The following is a 26,774-nucleotide window of genomic DNA, read 5'->3' as shown; positions in this document are numbered from 1 at the left end:
TGACAAGGCAACCTTTTTCAAAGGGGCATGGCTGGCTCCTGCTGCCTGGAAGTGTTGGAGCAGTGAAACCCAACGCTGGTTGACTTTCAGTAAAAAATACCTCACCTCGGTCAAGATTTAAGCCGCTAAACAAACCTAAAACACTGCACACACTTTATTCATCTCCTCTCTGTTTAAAATCCTTGGTTCCTTTTTAAATGGCCTTTACTAGAACATTACATTATTACATTATAATTTAAGGGGATAAAATATTGTAAAGAGATGGTATAATGCTTATGAATTTCTGTACCTAACTTTTTAAACGTTGAATATCTGTACAGAAATAAATTACATTTATGGATACATTTGAAAAGTTTGTGCTTCAAAACATTTGCAGGAGCTCACATGAAATTACCCTTTCATAGTACACAATTTTTTTTATGAATTTTGTTTTATTCTCAAATATTTTCTTTACACAAATTACTTCCTCGTAAGAAAGTACTGTCTCTGCTAAGCAATAAAGTTCATTTGAATAGAAACTGACTAAATCCTGGAAATTACCACTTGTTTTGGATAGCGTTATCACACGTTTAAATATACATTACATGCCACAGATTTCAGCTATAGTAGACAAGTTTTAATCACTGCACCTCTGTAACCCACTAGATCTGTTTATTTTATGTTTCCCATCAGTACCTCTGTAACCCACCTGACCTGTTTTTAAAGTTTCCCATCAATACCCCTGTTCCAACTTCCTAGAACCCAAGAAACATTCTAGAAACGTCCTTGTCATAAGTGTCAAATCTCCGTACACGATCTTTGCTGATCTGAACACACAGGAAAGGCAATATGTCCGAATACTTCAAATATTAGTATGGATGAAGGAAAGGAAGCTATTTTTGACCATTCATAAGGATAATTTATCTATGACAGAAATGCTCATTTTACAGTAGCAAGACAGACAAGCACAGCAAGATACATTCAACACCAGATGCCTCACGTCCTTAATTGAAAGCATTGCAGCTTTGTGTCCTGCAGTAGAGACCACATGGTCCACATCTCGGTGGGATTCAGTTTGTGCACCAGCATGATCTCCCTGTAAATGCAGGGGTTGAAGTGTGACACCACCTGACGGAACCCAAAGGTCTTGAAGCCAGAGTGGTGCGTCAGCGTGACATTAATCTTCTGCAGGCACATGCCCACAAAGACATCATCAATGGGGAAGAGGTCAGTGCTGGACGCTGCCACTCCCAGGCTCAGCACAGTCTGACGTGACATCAGGTAGCCCCCACCGCCAGCGTATGGAGGATATGGCTTGTTGGGGTACATCTCCACTGGTATGAAGTACTTCCATTGGTTGTGCCGGATTGGATAGGCTCTTGGAATGATGTCACCAGCGAACAGTTGCTCAGAGGGCTTTCGGCCTTTAACATATTCAACCAGATTGCTTGTGTGAACAAAAACGTCATCGTCCCCTTTGAACACGTAGTGGGCCCACTGACACTCCAAAGTGAACCAGTTCAGGAATTGGACCTCCTTCAGGGTCAGGTTGAAAAAACTGTCCTCAAAATCCCACTGCAGGATGTCCCCAAATTGCCTGCTTTCCCACTCCAGTAGCTGCTGCAGCGGGTATCCCTGTATTCTGTCTGACGACTTACCTACTAAGAACAACAGTTTCACCCTTTTACCCTGAACATATCCCCTCTTCCCCCAAGTGGTCCGGAGCGCAATCCTGCGATCCACCTGGATGGCTGTGGACTTAATGGCCAGCAGGAGAAAAAGGTCATTCTCACAGGGTGTCGGAGACAGCAGGCGGGGGAATGTCCTGCAGTGTTTGTACATGAGGAAGTTACGGTGGGGAGGTGGGATAGAGGACGGAATGTTCTGCATGCTGTCATTGAGGGAGCAATTGAAAACATCCACAGTGGGCTGTGACTGTGGTGGTGTGGTGGAGGCAAAGGTGTTCCACTGCCAGTCTGTGTGGTTCTTATGCCACACTCTGAGCTCTCTCCTATATGTTCGTGGGACATTGAGGTCCATCATCACAAAGAGGACGCCAATCAACAACGCAGTCCCAATGACAATGGACCATCTACTGAGGCTTTGGTTTCTGAATAGGATCCTCATGGTTCTGAAAAAGAATTGCAAGCACACTACTTTTTAGCAACAAGGAGACAGAATTGGCACTGGTAGCCTATGGGCAATTCGACTGTAACAGAGTGACACTGAGACAAAGATTTTTCACTTTAAAATGTCTGTCAAACAAATGATTGCGAAGTTAAGCAAACCACACAACTCTATGCACAAGGACTACTTCTAACAATTTCCACTGAAAACTTTACAAAAACACATTTTCTTGAAGAACAGTGCAGATGCAACATTTGGTAACAGAAGACTGTTTGTGCTGTCATTCAGTATGTATCTACCAGTATATGAAGTAGGCCTACAATAGACTACAGTCATGGTCAAAAGTTTTGAGAATGAAACAAGTATTGGAGGGGCATTCAAGAGGATTTTTCCATGCCTTATGTGGTAAATACCACCTTCCCAACTTGGTTATGAATGCAGCATTAGACCTAGGCTGTTCTTAACAAGTAGGTGTCTAGACAGGTCAATTAGGGCCTCTATTCAATCCGCATCACAGAAGTTCAGCTTTACAGAGTAATTGAAATTTAAAGGCAATGTTCCCGCTTTGGCTGAGACTGCATTTCTGTTAAAATCTGCATATGTCAGCCCTATTCTATCCTGTTGCAACACAATCTCACACTCAATTAGTGCAAATATCTACAAAAAGTATTTCAGCAGATTTTGTACATTTTTGTGTGGCTTAGCACCAGTATCCCAAAGTATTAAGCAAAAAAAAAGCATAGAAAACAACATTGGCATTAATAAAACCTGGTTGATTAACAATATTGGGTTGTTAACATGTTTGTTTTATGTGGGACACAAAAAAAGGCAGTGTAGAACACCATTGCCCAAAATGCATTGCTCCAATACCTTTCAAAAGATTGTTCCGAAGTTTGTCCCCCAAAAAGGTATTTTCCTATGAATTAATTAGCACAAAAATGTGTGTCTTTTCCTAAGATTGAAGTCGCGCATACAGTGAGGGAAAAAAGTATTTGATCCCCTGCTGATTTTTTACGTTTGCCCACTGACAAAGAAATGATCAGTCTATCATTTTAATGGTAGGTTTATTTGAACATTGAGAGCACTAAGTCATGTTTTGCAGAGGGGTCAAATACTTATTTCCCTCATTGAAATGCAAATCAATTTATAACAGTTTTGACATGCGTTTTTCTGGATTTTTTTGTTGTTATTTTGTCTCTCACTGTTCAAATAAACCTACCATTAAAATGATAGACTGGTCATTTCTTTGTCAGTGGGCAAACTGACAACTTTGTCAGTTCCTCAAAAAATTCTACAGCTGCACCATCGAGAGCATCCTGACTGGTTGCATCACCGCCTGGTATGGCAACTGCTTGGCCTCTGACCGCAAGGCACTACAGAGGGTAGTGCGTACGGCCCAGTACATCACTGGGGCAAAGCTCCCTGCCATCCAAGACCTCTATACCAGGCGGTGTCAGAGGAAGGCCCTCAAAATTGTCAAAGACTCCAGCCACCCTAGTCATAGACTGTTCTCTCTGCTACCGCCACGGCAAGCGGTACCGGAGTGCCAAGTCTAGGTCCAAAAGACTTCTCAACAGCTTCTACCCACAAGCCATAAGACTCCTGAACAGCTAATCATGGCTACCCGGACTATTTGCACTGCCCCCCCACCCCATCCTTTTACGCTGCTGCTACTCTGTTAAGTATTTATGCATAGTCACTTTAACTCTACCCACATGTACATATTACCTCAACTACCTCAACTAGCCGGTGCCCCCGCACATTGACTCTGCACCGTTACCCCCCTGTATATATATCCTCCCTACTGTCACTTTATTTTACTTCTGCTCTTTGTATTTCTCAACACTTTTTTTTGTTGTTGTTTTATTCTTACTTTTTTTGTTTAAAATAAACGCACTGTTGGTTAAGGGCTGTAAGTAAGCATTTCACTGTAATGTCTGCACTTGTTGTATTCGGCGCATGTGACCAATAAAATTTGATTTGAAACGTACAAAATCTGCAGGGGATCAAATACTTTTTTCCCTCACTGTAAATGTGTGTATTTTCACACTAATTAAGCCACACAGAACAACACATTTAGTAAAGCAATAACAGGGTGCTTGAATTAAGCCAAAAAGCAATTCCCATCAGTGGAGGCTGCTGAGGGGAGGACGGCTCATAATAACATGGAAACCATGTGTTTGAAGTATTTGATACCATTCCACACATTCCGCTCCAGCCATTACCACGAGCCCGTCCTCCCCAATTAAGGTGCCACCAACCTCCTGTGATTCCCATAGGCCTATACAAAGGAAAAAGGGGCCAACACTCACTTGATTCAGTTACAATTGAAGATTTGTTTAATTTTGATTTTATTTTAAGAACAAGATGTCTTGTGTGTTTTATAAACGGAAATTGAAAAACGTCAATAATAATGTTCCAGCACTCAGGTGTAGGCTAAAGAACCTTATAAAATGATAATAGATTTTAGGCTACACCACAAAACTATTTGTTTTGTTTAATGTTTCAATGATATACTAGTTATGCTAGTTATTTTATACTAGACTGTATTTACTCATTATAAAACAAGGAAATACAATATAATGCGTGATTGATTAACAATTGATCATTTATCCTATCAAGCCCAAGATATTTGGTTTCTTTTCATTTTTATGTGCCTATTCAAAAAATGTTATTCTTAGCCATTAAAAAAAGAGTTTCAATACAACACTGTAATTCACTTACTTGATATTAAAAACAAAGACGAAGATAGACCATCAAAATAGTTGTAGCCTACTTAGGACGTGAGTTTCGGAGAGAATTGAAGTGCTGTTCAACATTTACCACCACACAATCCTTAGCGGGAAGGATGCTCAATCAATGTTTGCGCACCTGTTGCTGAAATACTCAATTTATAATTTGCTTGATCGCGTTATAATTCTTTACAAATACTACTATACCTGCGTTTTCAATAAGTTCTGCTATTCATCTAGAGAATCGTTGCGAATTGACTCGACTATGGTTAGCAAGTTCAAGTTACCTCACAGTCCTGAAGGGAAGTTGCACGACATTTATTGTCACCAATTTATCCTATTGTCTTGAAGGGCGTGTCACCGTGTGACTTTTGAAGCCTGTCCCTGCTGTTAGATCCAGGAACCTTTTGAAAAGGAAATTTCCCAATATTTGGATATAGCTACTTGGAATTTGGGATATAAAAAGGTGGCCTTTTACTGTAATAAACTTGACAAATTTGAGTTCGTGATTGGTTTAATCCCCAATTTTGTCATTACAACTTTTCGTTTTCTTCATACAAATAGCTAGGCTGAAGGCTCATCATGGGTGAACCAGGTGATGGACTTCTGAGGCTGAACGCCATTTCTCTAGATGCACAGTGAACTCCACAGTCATTGGCTCTAACTGGTTTGGACTGGGAGCAGAGTTGTCGTCCATGCGGAAATCTGCCTCGCTTTCCTTCCGTCCTTTTCCCTTACCTACAAGCATGAAGGGAAATGTTTAGTCTTATGAACCCAACTTATTTGGTACCATTTTACATGGAATTGTACATTTTTTTCTGTACATTTTGTGTCAGTTGCACAGATATTTTATTCTCTAGAAACTAGCAAGGCTAAGGAAGGGATTCTATTTTTCATCCAGGTAAAGCTGGCCTAAGAACTGCTATTCTATCAACTCCTACACAGTTGCTATGTATGAGGTGATTATTTTTGCTCACTTTTAGAGGGTGGTGCAGCATTCTTCTGCCCCCCTGCACTGTCAGCACTTGACTTAGTTTTCTTGTCCTCCTTCTTCTTGTCATGTTTGGATTTCTTACTTGGGTCCTGGAGAAAATTACAAAGCATGTCAGACATATACAGCGCATTCGGAAAATATTCAGACCCCTTCCCTTTTTCCACATTTTGTTATGCTACAGCCTTTAAATTAAATTTCTGCAGAGAAGAATGGGAGAATCTCCCCAAATACAGGTGTGCCAAGCTTGAGCGTCATACCCAAGAAGACTCAAGGCTGTAATCGCTGCCAAAGGTGCTCCAACAAAGTACTGAGTAAAGGGTCTGAATACTTATGTAAATGTGATATTTCAGTTTATTTTATTTTTTATAAATTTGCTAAAATGTCTAAAACCCTGTTTTTGCTTTGTCATTATGGGGTATTGTGTGTAGATTGAGGGTGAAAAAACAATTTAATCAATTTTAGAAATGGAAAGAGTGAAGGTGTCACGCCCTGACATAGAGATCTTTAGTTGGTTTGGTCAGGGTGTGAATTTCTATGTGTAAGATCTAGATTTTGTATTTCTATGTTGGCCGGGTGTGGTTCCCAATCAGAGGCAGCTGTCGATCGTTGTCTCTGATTGGGGATCATACTTAGGCAGCCATGTTGCCTACCTATGTTGTGGGATCTTGTTTCTGTTTGTTTGGCTTGTTTGATGTACAGTGGGGGAAAAAAGTATTTAGTCAGCCACCAATTGTGCAAGTTCTCCCACTTAAAAAGATGAGAGAGGCCTGTAATTTTCATCATAGGTACACGTCAACTATGACACACAAAATGAGGAAAAAAAATCCAGAAAATCACATTGTAGGATTTTTTATGAATTTATTTGCAAATTATGGTGGAAAATAAGTATTTGGTCAATAACAAAAGTTTCTCAATACTTTGTTATATACCCTTTGTTGGCAATGACACAGGTCAAACGTTTTCTGTAAGTCTTCACAAGGTTTTCACACACTGTTGCTGGTATTTTGGCCCATTCCTCCATGCAGATCTCCTCTAGAGCAGTGATGTTTTGGGGCTGTCGCTGGGTAACACGGACTTTCAACTCCCTCCAAAGATTTTCTATGGGGTTGAGATCTGGAGACTGGCTAGGCCACTCCAGGACCTTGAAATGCTTCTTACGAAGCCACTCCTTCGTTGCCCGGGCGGTGTGTTTGGGATCATTGTCATGCTGAAAGACCCAGCCACGTTTCATCTTCAATGCCCTTGCTGATGGAAGGAGGTTTTCACTCAAAATCTCACGATACATGGCCCCATTCATTCTTTCCTTTACACGGATCAGTCGTCCTGGTCCCTTTGCAGAAAAACAGCCCCAAAGCATGATGTTTCCACCCCCATGCTTCACAGTAGGTATGGTGTTCTTTGGATGCAACTCAGCATTCTTTGTCCTCCAAACACGATGAGTTGAGTTTTTACCAAAAAGTTATATTTTGGTTTCATGTGACCATATGACATTCTCCCAATCCTCTTCTGGATCATCCAAATTTACTCTAGCAAACTTCAGACGTGCCTGGACATGTACTGGCTTAAGCAGGGGGACACGTCTGGCACTGCAGGATTTGAGTCCCTGGCGGCGTAGTGTGTTACTGATGGTAGGCTTTGTTACTTTGGTCCCAGCTCTCTGCAGGTCATTCACTAGGTCCCCCCCCGTGTGGTTCTGGGATTTTTGCTCACCGTTCTTGTGATCACTTTGACCCCACGGGGTGAGATCTTGCGTGGAGCCCCAGATCGAGGGAGATTATCAGTGGTCTTGTATGTCTTCCATTTCCTAATAATTGCTCCCACAGTTGATTTCTTCAAACCAAGCTTACCTATTGCAGATTCAGTCTTCCCAGCCTGGTGCAGGTCTACAATTTTGTTTCTGGTGTCCTTTGACAGCTCTTTGGTCTTGGCCATACTGGAGTTTGGAGTGTGACTGTTTGAGGTTGTGGACAGGTGTCTTTTATACTGATAAGTTCAAACAGGTGCCATTAATACAGGTAACGAGTGGAGGACAGAGGAGCCTCTTAAAGAATAAGTTACAGGTCTGTGAGAGCCAGAAATCTTGCTTGTTTGTAGGTGACCAAATACTTATTTTCCACCATCATTTGCAAATAAATTCATAAAAAATCCTACAATGTGATTTTCTGGATTTTTTTCCCTCAATTTGTCTGTCATAGTTGACGTGTACCTATGATGAAAATTACAGGCCTCTCTCATCTTTTTAAGTGGGAGAACTTGCACAATTGGTGGCTGACTAAATACTTTTTTCCCCCACTGTATAGCCTTTAGAACTTCACGTTCAGTTGCTTTGTTATTTTGTCAAGTGTTTATTATTATCATTAAACATGTACGCATACCACGCTGCACCTTGGTCCAATCCTTTACACGACGAACGTGACAGAAGATCCCACCACCAACGGACCAAGCAGCGTGGCCAGGAGGAGAAGACACCCTTGACACAGGTGGGGAAGACATTTTTGGAAGGAGATATTAGCCGGTAAAGAACCCTGGGCAAAGGAAGAAGCCCAGGCAGGAGAGGATCAATGGCGACGCCGAAGTGCACAACGACGAAGGAGGCCCGAGAGGCAACCCCAAGAAAAGTTTTTGGGGGGGCACACGGGGTGATCGACGAAGCAGCAGGAGGCCGTGAAAAGGCTGACTGTGGAGGAGGAGGCCGGTATAGTAGAGGCCCTCCAAGACCTGCAGCTCATAAGTCTGAGAGAGGAGACCACCACATTGCGGGGGCTGTTAGCTCAGAGGGAGCAGGAGTTCTCCCTTCAGAGGGAGGCGCTACAGGAGGCTCACAGGGAGAAGGAGTCAGTGGATGCACTGAGAGAGGGGTTGGCCAGGCAACAGGAGGAACTGAGAGAGGAGTTAACCCTTCAGCAGCAGAGAGCTCAGTACTTAGAGCAGAGGCTGGCGAAGCCAGGTTGCAGAGCAGAGCCAACTCCCCGCACTCGCTTTGAGGAGCGTGTGACCGTTCAGACACCAGGCTATGCGCCGGCGTTGCGCACTGTCCCGCCAGGGCGCCTTCACAGACCCGTGTTGCCTACCTATGTTGTGGGATCTTGTTTCTGTTTGTTTGGCTTGTTTGATGTATAGCCTTTAGAACTTCACGTTCAGTTGCTTTGTTATTTTGTCAAGTGTTTATTATTATCATTAAACATGTACGCATACCACGCTGCACCTTGGTCCAATCCTTTACACGACGAACGTGACAGAAGGGGTCTGAATGCCTTTCCAAATCTTGTCCAATCAATTACATTTACCACAGGTGGACGCCAATCAAGTTGTAGAAACAGCTCAAGGATGATCAATGGAAACAGGATGCACCTGAGCTCAATTTCGAGTCTCATAGCAAAGGGTCTGAATACTTATGTAAATAAGGTATTTCCGTTTTTAAAATTTGAATAGATTTGCATAAAAATTGGAAAACCTGTTTTCGCTTTGTCCTTATCGGGTATTGTGTGTAGATTGATGAGGAAAATGTTTTATTTAATCAATTTCAGAAGAAGTCCGTAATGTAACAAAATGTGGAAAAAGTGAAGGGATCTGAATACTTTCCAAATGCACTGTATAGGCTTATCTCTATTGACTAGAAGAGATTCATGACTCTTTATTTGCCTTGACCACAATTGTTTCTTTCTCACAAGATTTGTTATGGATCATTTACGAATGACAATGGGCAATTTCAAGGTTAATTCCATGGTTATGTTTATTTTTAACGCTGAGACTCAGATTTTTCACTTTAAAATGTATACCAAACCAAAACCATTGATTTCAAAGTTTAACAAACCGTAGAACTCTGTGCACAAGGCCTACTTTTAACAATTTCCAGAGAAAATGTAACAAAAATACATTTACAGGAAGAACTCTGCAGATACAAAGTTTGTTAACCTCCCTACGTCGGCCTTTGACTCATTTCTCTCTGCCTCCTTCTTTCCACTCCTTTCCGCTTTTGACCTCACCCTCTCACCGCCCCCCCCCCCTACTCACAAGGCAGGCAATACGCTTGACCTCATCTTTACTAGATGCTGTTCTTCTACTAATCTCACTGCAACTCCCCTCCAAGTCTCCGATCACTACTTTGTTTCTCTCTCGCTCTCCTCCAACACTACTCACTCTGCCCCTACTCAGATGGTAATGTGCCGTCGCAACCTTCGCTCTCTCTCTCCCACTACTCTCTCCTCTTCTATCCTATCATCTCTTCCCTCTGCTAAATCCTTCTCCCTCTGATCTCCTGATTCTGCCCCCTCAACCCTCCTCTCCTCCCTTTCTGCATCTTTTGACTCTCTATGTCCCCTATCCTCCCGGCCGGCTCGGTCCTCCCCTCCTGCTCCGTGGCTTGACGACTCATTGCGAGCTCACAGAAGAGGGCTCCGGGCAGCCGAGCGGAAATGGAGGAAAACTAGACTCCCTGCGGACCTGTCATCTTTTCACTCCCTCCTCTCTACATTCTCTTCCTCTGTTTCCGCTGCTAAAGCCACTTTCTACCACTCTAAATTTCAACCCTCTGCCTCTAACCCTAGGAAGCTCTTTGCCACCTTCTCCTCCCAGCTGAATCCTCCTCCTCCTCCCCCTCCCTCTCTGTGGATGACTTCGTCAACCATTTTGAAAAGAAGGTTGACGACATCCGATCTTCATTTATTAAGTCAAATGACACCGCTGGTCCTGCTCACACTGCCCTACCCTATGCTTTGACTTCTTTCTCCCCTCTCTCTCCAGATGAAATCTTGCGACTTGTGACGGCAGGCCGCCCAACAACCTGCCCGCTTGACCCTATCCCCTCCTCTCTTCTCCAGACCATTTCCGGAGACCTTCTCCCTTACCTCACCTCGCTCATCAACTCATCCTTGACCGCTGGCCATGTCCCTTCCGTCTTCAAGAGAGCGAGAGTTGCACCCCTCCACAAAAAACCTACACTCGATCCCTCCGATGTCAACAACTACAGACCAGTATCCCTTCTTTCTTTTCTCTCCAAAACACTTGAGTGTGCCGTCTCTAGCCAACTCTCCTGCTATCTCTCTCAGAATGACCTTCTTGATCCAAACCAGTCAGGTTTCAAGACTGGTCATTCAACTGAGACTGCTCTTCTCTGTGTCACGGAGGCTCTCCGCACTGCTAAAGCTAACTCTCTCTCCTCTGCTCTTATCCTTCTAGACCTATCCGCTGCCTTTGATACTGTGAACCATCAGATCCTCCTCCACCCTCTCCGAGTTGGGCATCTCCGGCGCTGCTCACTCTTGGATTGCGTCCTACCTGACAGGTTGCTTCTACCAGGTGGCGTGGCGAGAATCTGTCTCCGCACCACGTGCTCTCACCACTGGTGTCCCCCAGGGCTCAGTTCTAGGCCCTCTCCTATTCTCTCTATACACCAAGTCACTTGGCTCTGTCATATCCTCACATGGTCTCTCCTATCATTGCTACGCAGACGACACACAATTAATTTTCTCCTTTCCCCCTTCTGATAACCAGGTGGCGAATCGCATCTCTGCATGTCTGGCAGACATATCAGTGTGGATGTCGGATCACCACCTCAAGCTGAACCTCGGCAAGACGGAGCTGCTCTTCCTCCCTGGGAAGGACTGCCCGCTCCATGATCTCGCCATCACGGTTGACAACTCCATTGTGTCCTCCTCCCAGAGTGCAAAGAGCCTTGGCGTGACCCTGGACAACACCCTGTCGTTCTCTGCTAACATCAAAGCGGTGACCCGATCCTGCAGGTTCATGCTCTACAACATTCGCAGAGTACGACCCTACCTTACACAGAAAGCGGCACAGGTCCTAATCCAGGCACTTGTCATCTCCCGTCTGTATTACTGCAACTCGTTGTTGGCTGGGCTCCCTGCCTGTGCCATTAAACCCCTACAACTTATTCAGAACGCCGCAGTCAGTCTGGTGTTCGACCTTCTCAAGTTCTCTCATGTCACCCCGCTCCTCCACACACTCCACTGGCTTCCAGTTGAGGCTCGCATCTACTACAAGACCATGGTGCTTGCCTACGGAGCTGTGAGGGGAACGGCACCTCCTTACCTTCAGGCTCTGATCAGACCCTACACCCAAACGAGGGCACTACGTTCATCCATCTCTGGCCTGCTAGCTCCCCTACCTCTACAGAAGCACAGTTCCCGCTCAGCCCAGTCAAAGCTATTTGCTGCTCTGGCACCCCAATGGTGGAACAAGCTCCCCCACGACGCCAGGACAGCGGAGTCACTGACCACCTTCCGGAGACACTTGAAACCCTACCTCTTTAAGGAATACCTGGAATAGTATAAAGCAATCATTCTACCCCCCCTCCCCCACCCCCCCATAAAAAAAAGAAGAAGAAAAATAAATAAAAGTGGTTGTCCCACTTGCTATCATAAGTTGAATGCACCAATTTGTAAGTCGCTCTGGATAAGAGCGTCTGCTAAATGATGTAAATGTAAATCTAAATGTTAACAGAATAAAACTGAGGGAGATTTTACCGTAATTCTGTTACCAAACTTTGCATCTGCACAGTTTTTCCAGTAGGCCTAAATGTTGTATTAAATTGTTCAAAGTAGTCATTGTTCTATGGTTTTTGTTTAAAGTGAAAAATCAGTCTCAGCATAATTCCAGTACCATGGAATTGCCCCAATACTTCAGTATAGATGATGTAGAGCAAAGGGCCTCTGGTGTAAACTTTGGCACATATTTCACTTAAATAGTTTTACTTTGCTTACAGAGAAAGAGGAGAGAGTCACAAGCTACAGAGTACCTTATCTCGGGGTGGCATGGCCCTGGTGCTTTGCTCTGTGAGCAGCACCCCAAGGTTGCACAGGACATCAACTCTCTGATCACCAGACACCAGGTCCTGTAGTGGCACATGGATCGAGCCCAGGGTTCTTCTGATGGGAGTGTCCTGGACTAGGTCCATTATTGAGACTTTTTTCTTGTTCTTGTCTTTCGATTTTTGGTTGGAACAAGTGTTGCTTGGTGGTCGCGCACACTGTCCAACACAGACAAAATAATACGTATTTTGTACTAGTCATGTCTGTTACCATCAATTCCTTCATAAAGGTTTCCATTAGACATATCATGTGTTGGATTACTATATACTGTAAAAAGCCAGAGAGAAAAATATTCTGTTGACTGAAGTGGTACCTTACATTGTTACAAACAAAATTGACTTACTGGACGGGATCTCTTCAGATTAATGGTTATGCTTTTTTAAATAGTGTATCTGAAAGATTATTTCACACTACCATTGCTTGTAAGTAATTGCAACCATTTCAAAAATCTAATCTACTGTACTCGACCAGTTTGAGCATCATGAAATTTCCCTCTTCCATTGTGTTAACCACAAACACTCAACAGCCACCATTTAAACAACATACATTCTATGAGGAAGCAATTACCCTTTGCATGACTATACTGAAAAACAGGTTATATGTGATACAGTGCCACTAACAAGGAACAGGTTTTTCAGCTGCCCTCTGAAAAAGAACATTGTTGAGAACCTTTCCATCACCAGACTATAACGACTGTTAAATAGTGTAATCTTGGTTACCCAGAAGTAAAATTCTTGCAAAAGTTTGTCACTTTCTGAATCTGTCCATGAGAGATTACAAATTGTGTAACGTCACCTCTTTCCCCCCTTTCTTTTCTGTTGTAGATTTGGTTATTGGCTGTTCTCCTGAAGGGGCAGGCCATGAGAGGACCTAAAAAAATGCCAAATAATAGTCAGATAACAATAACTCAATCCTCTTATCCACCCATAAGACATCCATGCATCAACCTAAACATAAATCCTTACATCTAGAGTATTCAGTATGTAGATTTGGGAGTATGTGAACCGTCTTTGTTTGCATGGTGCGGAGCGTCTGCTTTGTTCTGTACCTTCTCCTCCTCCACAGTCAACCAGAGCCCACGAAGGATGAAGGACTTGAAGGACCCCAGCTCACCAACACTATGCACACTTGTGTGGTCATAGTCCATATACTCTGCCCATGCCAGCTTATGTGTGCTGTTCATCATCACTGCAGAATGGGGACAATGAGGGGTTGGAGAGAGAGAGAGCGAGAGAGAGAGGAGAGAAATAGTTGGTACTAACTAAAGACACAGAAAGATTATATCAATCTTATAGAAGACGGAGGATGAGATCAGTAAAAAAGCAGGTCAGGCGACGGAGGTTTCAAGAATCACCTAGTGGAACAGAATGAAAAGGCATCCAATGCACGGTCCTGCTTCCCTCTAATATTATTCTAGGGATAGTGCCAGATTTTGGTAATAATTTTATACTTACCCAGAGTCAGATTAACTCATGGATACCAGTTTTATGTCTGTGCGTGCAGTTTGAAGGTAGTTGAGCGAGCCATTGCTATCTAGCATTAGCGCAATGACTGGAAGTCTATCTTTACATCACAGGGCTTTCTGTAGAGCTTCTATTAAAATTGTAAGAAAGACAACTCCTCTGAAGGTAAGAAAACAAGATTTTTTAAGCATTTCTGAACACTATCCCTTTAATGAATGTTCCCTGGCCCTTAACAACTCTGCATAGTTTTCTCTGATATTTTGCAAAAGTTTTATCATCATGATCACACTGTACCTTCATTTATGTGTGAAGATGCAATGAGAATCTGCGATACATGCTCAGGAGCCTTCTTTGTGGTAGTTAAAGTACCTTCAGAAAGTATTCATACAGATTTAGTTGTGTTACAGCCTGAACTCAAAATGGATTAAATGTATATTTTTCTCTCACCCATCTACACACAATACCCCATCACGACAAAGTGAAAACATGTTTAGAATTTTTTGCATATTTATTGAAAATGAAATACAGAAATATCGCATATTCACACCCCTGAGTCAATACTTTGTAGAAGCACCTTTGGCGGCAATTACAGTTTTGAGTCATCTTGGGTATGTCTGTATCAGCTTTGCACATCTGGATTTGGAGATTTTCTCCCATTTTTACTTGCAGATTTTCTCAAATCAAATCAAATTGCGCCGAATACAACAGGTGTAGACCTTACTGTGAAATGGTTACTTACAAGCCCTTAACCAACAATGCAGTTCAATAAATAAAGTTAAGAAAATATTTACTAAATAAACTAAAGTAAAAAATAAACTAAAAAGTAACACAATAAAATAACAATTACGAGGCTATATACAGGAGGTACCGGTACCGAGTCGATGTGCGGGGGTACAGGTTAGTAGAGGTAATTTGTACATGTAGGTAGGGGTAAAGTGACTATGCATAGATAATAAACAGTGAGTAGCAGGGGGGGTATCAATGTAAATAGTCCGGGTGGCCATTTTATTAATTGTTCAGCAGTCTTATGGGTTGGGGGTAGAAGCTGTTAAGGAGCCTTCTGGACCTAGACTTGGCACTCCGGTACCGCTTACCGTGCAGTAGCAGAGAGAACAGTCTATGACTTGGGTGACTGGAGTCTTTTACCATTTTTTGGGCCTTCTTCTGACACCGCCTAGTATATAGGTCCTGGATGGCAGGAAGGGCCGTACGCACCAGCTTCTGTAGCGCCTTACGGTTGGATGCCGAGCAGTTGCCATACCAGGCAGTGATGCAACCGGTCAGGATGCTCTCGATGGTGCAGCTGTATAACCTTTTGAGGATCTGGGGACCCATGCCAAATCTTTTCAGTCTCCTGAGGGGGAAAAGGTGTTGTCGTGCCCTCTTCACGACTGTCTTGGTGTGTTTGGACCATGATAGTTTGTTGGTGATGTGGACACCAAGGAACCTGAAACTCTCTACCCGCTCCACCACAGCCTCGTCGATGTTAATGGGGGCCTGTTCGACCCTCCTTTTTCTGTAGTCCACGATCAGCTCCTTTGTCTTGCTCACATTGAGGGAGAGGTTGTTGTCCTGGCACGACACTGCCAGGTCTCTGACCTTCTCCCTATAGGCTGTATCATCGTTGTCGGTGATCAGGCCTACCACTGTTGTGTCGTCAGCAAACTTAAAAATGGTGTTGGAGTCGTGTTTGGCCACGCAGTCGTGGGTGAACAGGGAGTACAGGAGGGGACTAAGCACTTACCCCTGAGGGGCCCTAGTGTTGAGGATCAGCGTGGCAGATGTGTTGTTGCCTACCCTTACAACCTGGGGGCGGCCCGTCAGGAAGTCCAGGATCCAGTTGCAGAGGGAGGTGTTTAGTCCCAGGGTCCTTAGCTTAGTGATGAGCTTTGTGGGCACTGTGGTGTTGAACGCTGAGCTGTAGTAAATGAACAGCATTCTCACATAGCTGTTCCTTTTGTCCAGGTGGGAAAGGGTAGTGTGGACTGCGATTGAGATTGCGTCATCTGTAGATCTGTTGGGGTGGTATGCAAATTGGAGTGGGTCTAGGGTTTCCGGGAGGATGGTGTTGATGTGAGCAATGACCAGCCTTTTAAAGCACTTCATGGCTACCAACGTGAGTGCTACGGGGCGGTAGTCTTTTAGGCAGGTTACCTTTGCTTTCTTGGGCACAGGGACTATGGTGGTCTGCTTGAAACATGTAGGTATTACAGACTCGGTCAGGGAGAGGTTGAAAATGTCAGTGAAGACACTTGCCAGTTTGTCAGTGCATGCTCTGAGTACACGTCCTGGTAATCCGTCTGTGAATGTGAATGTTGACCTGTTTAAAGGTCTTGCTCACATCGGCTACGGAGAACAGTCGTCCGGAATCACTGTGGGGACGACATCGTCGATGCACTTATTGATGAAGCCGGTGACTGAGGTGGTATACTCCTCAATGCCATTGGATGAATCCCGGAACATATTCCATTCTGTGCTAGCAAAACAGTCCTGTAGCGTAGCATCCGTGTCATCTGACCACTTACGCATTGAGCGAGACACTGGTACCTCCTGCTTTAGTTTTTGCTTGTAAGCAGGAATCAGGAGGATAGAATTATGGTCAGATTTGCCAAATGGATGGCGAGGGAGAGCTTTTATGCGTCTCTGTATGTAGAGTAAAGGTGGTCTAGAGTTTTTAATTAGGTACAACAGATTTAAGTTTGCCTGCATTAAAGTCCCCGGCCACTGGGAGCGCTGCTTCTGGATGAGCATTTTCTTGTTTGCTTATGGCCTTATACAGCTTGTTGAGTGCGGTCCTAGTGCCAGCATTGGTTTGTGGTGGTAAATAGACGGCTACGAATAATATAGATGAGAACTCTCTCGGTAGATAGTGTGGTCTACAGTTTATCATGAGGTACTCTACCTCAGGCGAGCAATACCTTGAGACTTCTTTAATGTTAGACATCGCGCACCAGCTGTTATTGACAAATAGACACACACCCCCGCCCCTTGTCTTACCAGACGTAGCTGTTCTGTCCTGCCGATGCATGGAAAACCCAGCCAGCTCCATATTATCCATGTCGTCGTTCAGCCACGACTCGGTGAAACATAAGATATTACAGTTTTTACTGTCCCGTTGGTAGGATAGTTGACCGTAGAGCATCCTGTTTATTTTCCAGTGATCGCACGTTGGCTAATAGGACGGATGGTAGTGGCGGTTTACCCACTCGCCAAAATAATTCTCACAAGGCTCCCCGGTATGTCCGTCTTTTCTTCACTGAATGATGGGGATTTGGGCCTGGTCTTGGGAAAGCAGTATATCCTTCGCGTCGGACTCATTAAAGAAAAAATCTTCGTCCAGTTCGAGGTGAGTAATCGCTGTTCTGATGTCCAGAAGCTCTTTTTTCGGTCATAAGAGACGGTAGCAACACTATGTACAAAATGAGTTACAAACAATGCAAAAAAACTAACAAAATAGCACAGTTGGTTAGGAGCCCGTAAAATGGCAGTCATCCCCTCTGGCGCCAAGCTCTGTTAAATTCGGTAGGGAGCGGTGGTGAACAACAATCCTCAAGTCTTTCCACAGATATTCAATGAGATTCAAGTCAAGGCCTCTCAAGAACTTTCACATTCTTGTTCTGAAGCAATTTCAGCATGGAATATTTCGCAACAAAGCCTCCTTCACTCATGCTGCCAAACATGCTCTCGTAAAACTGACTATCCTACCGATCCTTGACTTCGGCGATGTCATTTTCAAAATAGCCTCCAACACTCTACTCAGCAAATTGGATGTAGTCTATCACAGTGCCATCTGTTTTGTCACCAAAGCCCCATTTACTACCCACCATTGTGACCTGTACGCTCTCGTTGGGTGGCCCTCACTACATATTCGTCGCCAAACCCACTGGCTCCAGGTCATCTATAAATCTCTGCTAGGCAAATCCCCGACTTATCTTAGCTCACTGGTCACCATAGCAACACCCACCCATAGTATGCGCTCCAGCAGGTATATCTCACCGGTCATCCCCAAAGCCAAGACCTCCTTTGGCCGCCATTCCTTCCAGTTCTCTGCTGCCAATGACTGGAACGAACTGCAAAAATCTCTGAAGCTGGAGACTCTCCCTCACTAACTTTAAGCATCAGTTGTCAGAGCACCTTACCGATCACTGTACCTGTACACAGCCCATCTGTAATTAGCCCACCCAACTACCTCATCCCCATATTGTTATTTGTTTTGCTCATTTGCACCCCAGTATCTCTATTTGCACATCATCTTCTGCACATCTATCACTCCAGTGTTAATACTAAATTGTAATTATTTTGCACTATGGCCTATTTATTGCCTTACCTCCATAACTTACTACATTCACACACACTGTATATAGATTTTCTATTGTGTTATTGACTGTACGTTTTGTTTATCCCATGTGTAACTCTGTGTTGTTGTTGTTTTTAATCGCACTGCTTTGCTTTATCTTGGCCAGGTCGCAGTTGTAAATGAGAACGTGTTCTCAACTGGCCTACCTGGTTAAATAAAGGTTAAATAAAATCAAATAAATGGCTTTGGCTGTATGCTTGGGGTCATTGTCCTGTTGGAACGTAACCCAAGGTTTTTTGCACTCTGAAGCAGGTTCTCATCAAGGATTTGCCTGTATTAGGCTCCATTCACTGTTCCCTCTATCCTTACCAGTCTCCCAGTCCCTGCCGCTGAAAAGCATCCCCATAGCATGATGCTGACACCACCATGCTTCACGGTAGGGATGGTGTTCGACAGGTGATGAGCTGTGCCTGGTTTTCTCCAGACATAGCGCTTTGCATTCAAGCCAAAGAGTTCAATGTTTGTCTCATCAGACCACATAATCGTTTTCCTTATGATCTCAGAGTCTTTCACGTGCCTTTTTGCAAAACTCCAGGCGTGCTGTCATGTGCCTTTTTCTCAGGAGTGGCTTCCATCTGGCCACTCTCCCATAAAGCCCAGATTGGTGAAGTGCTGTAGAGACTGTTGTCCTTCTCCTATCTCAGCCAAGGAACTCTGTAGTTCTGTCAGAATGGTCATTGGGTTCTTGGTCACCTCCCTGACCAAGGTCCTTCTTGCCCGTTTGCTCAGTTTGGTCGGAAGGCCATCTCTATGCAGAGTCTGGATAGTTCCATATTTTTTCCATTTCACAATGATGAAGACGACTGTGTTCTTGGAAGCTTTCAACACTTTAGAAATTGTTTTATAGCCTTCCCCAGATATATGACTAAAATTCTATCTCGGCGTTCTACGGACAGTTCCTTGGACTTCATGGTATATTTCTGCTCTGACATGCACTGTCAACTGTGGGACCTTATATAGACAGGTGTGTTTCTTTCTAAATCATGTCCAAATAATTGAATTGGCCAAAGGTGGACTCCAATCAAGTTGTAGTGACATCTCAAGGATGATCAAAGGAAATTGGATGCACCTGAGCTTAATTTGGAGTGTCATAGCAAAGGGGTGTGAATACTTATAAAAATGAGATATTTCTCAATTTCATTTTCAATACATTTGTTTTCACTTTGTCATTATGGGGTATTGTGTGAGGTTGGGTGAGATTTTTATTTTATTTAATTCATTTTGAATTCAGGCTGTAACAACAAAATGTGGAATAAGTCAAGGGGTATGAATACTTTCTGAAGGCACTGAAAGTTGATTACCATCAATGGAACAATGGTTAGTTCCCAAACTCTCCATTGTCCTGGCTGTGGTGTCTGGTATTGGAGTGTTGGTTGTTTCCTCTTCACAGTTCTCTTTTGGTGTCTGATAGATACCAACGATGCCCCCATCCGTCTTCTCCGCTATGGGTGCCATTGGATCAGATGTGGATGCAGTGTCACTGCCAGCCTGCTGTGACCAATCAACAACTAGATTGTCATATAACAACAAATTAAGATGAATGACTAAAGAGAAAAATCGGATATCATGCCTTGTTGCCAGAGGGTGGTTGGCGGAGGAACTCATAGTTGACATAGTAGCTGTAGCTGACCACAGGGAACTCAGGTGAACTCTCATCCACAGTCAGCAGTGGGTCCGGGACACCCCTGATCCTACGCACTGTCACTGTTGCCATGGCCTGGTCCACTATCCGGTCTGTGGATGGAACATAACTATCTTACTCTTCTTACTCTTCAAAAGCAGGCTGAAACATTTTCCCAAGGTGATTTTATTTGGCCCCCCAAGTTCTATTATTTTACTTGTTGGACAAAAAAGACTGTAAAAACACCAGCAAATCAGCTCCAAGTGATTTCAATTTGGGAAATCTGGTCCAAAGTATTCCCACATGCATAATGATATACAGTGCCTTCAGAAAGTATTCACACCCCTTGACTTTTTCCACATTTTGTTGTGTTAACAGCTTGAATTTAAAATGGATTAAATTGAGATTTTATGTCACTAGCTTACACACAATACCCCATAATGTCAAAGTGGAATTATGTTTTTACAAAGCTGAAATGTCTTGAGTCAATAAGTATTCAACCCCTTTGTTATGGCAAGTCTAAATAAGTTTAAGAGTAAAAATGTGCTTAACAAGTCACATAATAAGTTGCATGGACTCACTATGTGTGCAATAATAGTGTTTAACATGATTTTTGATGGACTACCTCATCTCTGTACTCCACACATACAGTTATCTGTAAGGTCCCTCAGTCAAGCAGTGAATTTCAAACACAGATTCATCAACAAAAACCAGGGGGGTTTTGCAATACCTCGCAAAGAAGGGCACCTATTGGTAGATGGTAAAAAAATGTAAAAGCAGACATTGAATAACCGTTTGAGCATGGTGAAGTTATTAATTACATGTTGTACAAAGATACAGGCATCCTTCCTAACTCAGTTGCCGGAGAAGATGGAAACCGTTCAGGGATTTCACCATGAGGCCAATGGTGACTTTAAAGCAGTTACCGATTTTAATGGGTGTGACATGAGAAAACTGAGAATGGATTAACAACATTTGAGTTACTCCACAATACTAACCAAAATGACAGAGTGAAAAGAAGGAAGCCTGTACAGAATAAAAATATTCCAAAACATGAATCCTGTTTGCAATAAGGCACAAAGGTAAAACTGCAAAAAAATTCCAAAAAATCCAACACAACACATCACTGAGTACCACTCTTCATATTTTCAGGCACGGTGGTGGCTGCATCATGTTATGGGTATGCTTGTCATCGGCAAGGACAAGGGAGTTTTTTAGGATTTAAAAAAACAGAATAGAGCTAAGCACAGGCAAAATCCTAGAGGAAAACCTTGTTCAGTCTGCTTTCCAACAGACACTGGGCGACAAATTCACCTTTCAGCAGGACAATAACCTAAATCACAAGGCCAAATATACACTGGAGTTGCTTATCAAGATGATATTGAATGTTCCTGAGTGTCCCAGCTACAGTTTTGACTTAAATCGGCTTGAAAATCTATGGCAAGACTTGAAAATGGCTGTCTAGCAATGATCAACAACCAACTTGACAGAGCTTGAATAATTTTTTAAAGAATAATGTGTGAATATTGTTCAATCCAGGTGTTCAAATCTCTTCGGGATTTACCCAAGAAGACTAACAGCTGTAATTGCTGCCAAAGGTGATTCTAACATGTATTGACTCAGGGGTGTGAATACCTATATAAATTAGATATTTATGTATTTAATTTTCAATACATTTTCTAAAATGTCTAAAAACATGTTTTCACTTTGTCATTATGGGGTATTGTGTGTAATCTCAGGCTGTAATCTCTTTTGAATTCAGGCTGTAACACAACAAAATGGGGAATAAGTCAAGGGGTATGAATACTTTCTGAAGGCACTGTATGTGATCGGCTAAATCTAGTTGATGACCCCTATTCTATGGCTAGGGTACTTGGGTAACTTGGCTCTCATTGATAATGAAATGCACAGACATAACACAGTGATGAGAACACAAGCAACTGCTGGGAAATGCCTGCGCTAAACAGGAAGAGAAGAACTGGTTTAATGAACAGAATATTCTGTCAAGAATCACTGTAAGGCAGGCTCCTTCAATAGGAAAATACAGTATGTGTCCACATCATTGAACAGGTATGGGGTGCTGATTCATGCCTGGAGAATATGATGTACAATCAGATCAACTATCTTGTGTGATTAGTGCATTCTTATGTCAGGTGGAGTCACTCCTACACAACCGATCAGTGCAGATGTAGTCGTCACACTATATAATGTAAGACAATGGTGATAGTGTGGTGATTGATAATTTCACCTCTCATCTTGGCCAGGCCTCCAAAGCGATGGTGATCATCCGGTGTGACCCGTGTGGCGTCCAGGTAGAGCAGCCGCGGTAGGCTATCCAGGATGAAGCCTGGGTAGGACGGGGTGAAGGTAAGGGGGTTGCCCTCCAGCACCAAGGTCCTCAGGCAAGGCAGGGTGGCCAGGGCATCCACTAGGGCCTGCTGTCCCTGGAAGCCAGACCAGCTCAGGTCCAGAGATACCAGCCGTGGCCTGAAGAGGGAGACAGAATGCAAGGGCTGAGCTGACAACTGGTGAGAGGAAGCTGTTGAACTGCCTCTGTATGTATGGGATCTGCCCTTTCATCAGTTATAATGATGTTTGATTGACCACACAAACAACCTGAACAGCCATGGTAAAAAAGTTAGACAAAAAGTATTTTTCTCATATGGGGAATAGATGGTATAGCAACGAAATAAATATACATTATAGCTAGTTGTTAATATTTTATATGAAAATAGTATTTTAGTAACTATGATATGTTGTGCCCCTAATAAGACATGTATTTTTTTAGATCTTCTGTTTCACCCACAAAGGTTAATTTTGTTAGTACTTTTATTTTATTATTTTATGATGTGCATAACTTTCTTACTTGAACTGAAAAGCACTATACAAATAAAGTTATTATTATTATTATTATTATTATTCAAATGACTGCTAAGGAATGTAATGAATTATGTCCCTTCCAATGGTCCCTTCCTATTATTGCTAGAGTCTGTTGTCATCTGTTGGTGATTGTGAGCAAGTGCAGATGAGTATTGAAATTGTACTGCTTGTCACTTGCCCTGTGTGTGAGCACTTACCATAGAGTTCCAGTGAGGTACTGGATGTCTGCGGGGGAACCCAGCCTGTTGCAGCCCAGACCCAGGTGCTGAAGGCAGGGTAGAGGCTGGCTGCATAGACCTTTAAGGCTGGAAACCTGGTTGGCGTAGAGCTCCAACACCTTTCAAACAAACGCATATAATGCATTTATTTGAAGGACTGTGCAGTGATATCAAAGACTATCACTATATGCATCAGTGTTCAAACATCCCAATGATTTTAAACTTACTGCTTGCTGTCTTCTGAGCTAAAAGATTGAAAAAGTGACCCTAACAATGTCATAAATAATATAAAAAGTAATAAGGCCTACTTGTTTTAATGTTTTTAGTGATACATCACACCAATATCTGTGAATTTTCTAATCAATTTGATCAATCCATAACCCTAGCTTCATGTCCATACCGCAGTTGAACCCTAACCCTAGCTATAACCCTAACCCTGACCCTGACCCTAACCCTACTCCTTACCCTAACTTCATGTCCACACCCCGGCTCAACCCTAACCCTAACCCTAACTCAAGCCCCAACCCTAGCTTCATGTCCACACTCCGGCTCAACCTTAACCCTAACCTTAACTCATCCTTGCTTCATGTCCACACCCCAGCTCAACCCTAACCCACCCTAGCTTAATGTCCACACTCCGGCTCAACCCTAACTCCACATAATCACTCCTCCTACTACAGTTCAGTGCAGACGAATGGCGCTCTATCCGAGTGCCCCTGTGGTGGGATTCAATGAGACATGGGTTGATGTGCCACAGCCCCTCCTCTCCCTGTGTTGTGTGACTCACTTGTAAAGTGCAGGGCAGGTATTCTGCTTGCAGTTCAGAAATTTTGTTGGCACTCAGCACTAACTCTCTTAGACTGGAGAACCTGAGCAAGCCATCATCGACGATGGAGACCTGATGCACACAAACAGACCCATTCACTGACAGTATGAATTCACATTCAAAATATGGGGGAGGGTCTTCCTCAATATAGCTGGTCTTTTCCTGAAAATGCGAGACTACACTGCTGGGACTTATCAAATAATACTTTCATCACACATGGTTTTCATATGCAATCAACCTTGCTCCTGTCCTGCTCAAAGTGATGGCACGTCTTACTATAATTGCTGATTACTGTACAAAATAAAATGTTGGATGAATTGTTTATTTCAGTAGGACAGGAATATAAAGGCTGGTAATATAAACTGGAGCCAAAGGATTGCTCAACAAATGCATTAAGGCTTGTGAGCATTGGGTATCAGACAGCTAATATACTCACACCCTTGTCCACAATACGTAGGGTGTTGAAGTGGCTGAATATGAAGTTGCCATGGAGAAGTTCAGGTGTTCGCACGGACAGCTCTCTCAGGGTCGGGGCTTGGGGGCTCCATGACCCCTCATGTCGCCATGGGGACAGTGGACTGGTCAAGTGCTCCATAAGGGCCTCCTGCTCTTCCTTGGCTGCACCTTCTCTCCCCTCGTCCTGCTCGATGTAGCCCCAACTCTGTTCCTCAAAGATATTCCCTCTGGATTTGCTCTAAACACAACAGCACAGGAACATGCCGTTATGAGATAAAAAGCATTCCATTTCTGTTTATCAATGGTATTTTGGACCATCTCATTCATATCCAATACTTTGCACATGAAAAGAGTAGGACACCATCAAGAGGTGAGCTTGCTCGCTGGATGGCACCATCAAGAGCCATGTACTGTGTATATATATGGCTCTGGCACCATCCATTACATTACATTGAGACTTTGGGATCTTTGAGTAAATCACACAAGTTTGTCTGCCCTCTTTTCCACCAACCTGATCTGATGTGTTGCCAAAAAAGCTTCATACATAAATGGCTTGTGGACTCACCCAACAGCCATGCCCACATGGAAAGTCCTTCAGACAGAGGCTACGAAGCTGCTCCTCCACAGCCAAAGAAAGTGTCCGAGAGCTCATACTAAAGGATTAGGGTTGTAGATAGAGAAAAAATTACAGACCCATTAAAGGGAAAGTCAATCCCATGAAATGGTGTGAGAGCCACAGGATCAAACTAATTTACTTCATGTTTTGGGTAGAATTAAGGCTTTGTTTTTCTTGGTTTCTCAAGGTCCTGTTGCCTGTTTACAATTGAGCGGCTGCATTTGGCTCTGGAGCCTTTCGGAATGGTTGCCTGGCAACAGTTGACAGAACACATACCAGGGATCTACATTACACCACTTTCCTGTAGTGGGAAGGTACATGGGCTGAACTCTTCAATTAAGTTCCTTTGGCAGGCACACAGATGGTCTAAAGATAGGAACAATGCCTTCAGAAAGTATTCACACCCCTTGACTTTTTCCACATTTTGTTGTGTTACAAAGTAAGATTAAAATGGATTTATTCGTACTTTTCTTGTCAACAATCTAAACAAAATACACCGTAATGTCAAAGTGGAAGAAAAGTCTAACAGTTAGAATCACCTTTGACAGCGATTACAGCTGTGAGTCTTTCTGGGTAAGTCTCTTAGAGCTTTGCACACCTGGATTGTATAATATTTGCCCATTATTCTTCAAAGAATTCTTCAAGTTGGTTGTTAATCATTGCTAGACAGACATTTTCAAGTCTTGCCATAGATTTTCAAGCCGATTTAAGTCAAAACTGTAACTAGGCCACTCAGGAACATTAAATGTCATCTTGGTAAGCAACTCCAGTGTACATTTGGCCTTGTGTTTTAGGTTATTGTCCTGCTGAAAGGTGAATTTGTCTCCCAGTGTCTGTTGGAAAGCAGACTGAACCAAGTTTTCCTCTAGGATTTTGCCTGTGCTTAGCTATATTCCATTTATTTTTATCCAAAAAGTTTTGTCCTGAATTTCTTTGCAGTATTACTTAATTGCCTTATTGCAAACAGGATGCCTGTTTTGGAATATTTGTATTGTGTACAGGCTTCCTTCTTTTCACTGTGTCACTTATGTTAGTATTGTGGAGTAACTACAATGTTGTTGATCCATCCTCAGTTATCTCCTATCACAGCCATTAAACTCTGTAACTGTGACACAAAATCTCAATTTTATCCATTTTAAATTCAGGCTGTAACACAACAAAATGTATAAAAAGTCAAGGGGTGTGAATACTTTCTGAAGGCACGGAATACTTTCTGATGTTCCGTGTTAATATTATCACTTGGACTTGTGACTAATGGGAAATTAAACCTTGAGGGATTTTTTTTTTACAGAATAAGCAATTACATCTCACATTACACTTTTTCTGTGGGCGGTTTTATTCTAACATGCCTTCTATTTCTCATATTCTGTAGCGGGTGATTTGGACGGAGTCAGGCGCAGGAGGGTAAATCACAGAATAAATGGTTTATTCGGCAATACAGCAGCAATGCGTAAAACACTTCAGTGCGGTAATACGGCACACTTGAGAAAACAAGGCACAGGGGTGAATATCCCGGCGATACAAAAAACAATATAGCTCTACCGAGCTACAGTGACCTCCACAATAAACAATCACACACAAAGACAAGGGGGCCAGAGGAAATACTTATACAAGTACTGATGAGGGGATATGAATCAGGTGTGTGTAATAAACAAGACAAAACAAATGGGATGAT

General features: G+C 43.1%; 2 protein-coding genes across 5 annotated transcripts; both read right to left on the bottom strand.

Moving 5' to 3' along the window:
• Nucleotides 1-439: 439 nt before the first annotated feature.
• Nucleotides 440-5,233, bottom strand: LOC121530924 (N-acetyllactosaminide beta-1,3-N-acetylglucosaminyltransferase 4). Of its 2 annotated transcripts, none has more exons than XM_041836300.2 (2): nt 4,831-5,233; nt 440-2,110 (listed from the first exon to the last, which is right to left on the bottom strand). In XM_041836300.2, exon 2 carries the CDS (start codon nt 2,104-2,106, stop codon nt 976-978), a length of 1,131 nt encoding a protein of 376 aa, XP_041692234.1. In that variant the 5' UTR covers nt 2,107-2,110; nt 4,831-5,233; the 3' UTR covers nt 440-975. The 2 variants fall into 2 exon arrangements, with proteins under 2 accessions (XP_041692234.1, XP_041692235.1); XM_041836301.2 differs by having other exon boundaries at nt 5,046-5,233.
• A 101-nt stretch (nt 5,234-5,334) lies between these two features.
• Nucleotides 5,335-25,409, bottom strand: LOC121530922 (leucine-rich repeat-containing protein 43-like). Of its 3 annotated transcripts, none has more exons than XM_041836297.2 (13): nt 25,239-25,409; nt 25,049-25,136; nt 24,464-24,721; nt 23,989-24,099; nt 23,181-23,320; nt 22,352-22,590; nt 20,053-20,216; nt 19,784-19,973; nt 13,711-13,850; nt 13,458-13,532; nt 12,590-12,820; nt 5,816-5,921; nt 5,335-5,576 (listed from the first exon to the last, which is right to left on the bottom strand). In XM_041836297.2, the coding sequence occupies exons 1-13, from the start codon at nt 25,241-25,243 to the stop codon at nt 5,419-5,421; spliced, it is 1,905 nt and encodes a 634-aa protein (XP_041692231.1). In that variant the 5' UTR covers nt 25,244-25,409; the 3' UTR covers nt 5,335-5,418. The 3 variants fall into 3 exon arrangements, with proteins under 3 accessions (XP_041692231.1, XP_041692232.1, XP_041692233.1); XM_041836298.2 differs by having other exon boundaries at nt 19,784-19,970; XM_041836299.2 differs by lacking the exons at nt 19,784-19,973; nt 20,053-20,216.
• Nucleotides 25,410-26,774: the final 1,365 nt, after the last annotated feature.

Source organism: Coregonus clupeaformis, chromosome 18, assembly GCF_020615455.1.
Source record: "Coregonus clupeaformis isolate EN_2021a chromosome 18, ASM2061545v1, whole genome shotgun sequence".
NCBI lineage: Eukaryota > Metazoa > Chordata > Actinopteri > Salmoniformes > Salmonidae > Coregonus > Coregonus clupeaformis.
Note: the sequence above shows the minus strand (reverse complement) of the source record. Positions and strands in the feature narration are given on the sequence as shown.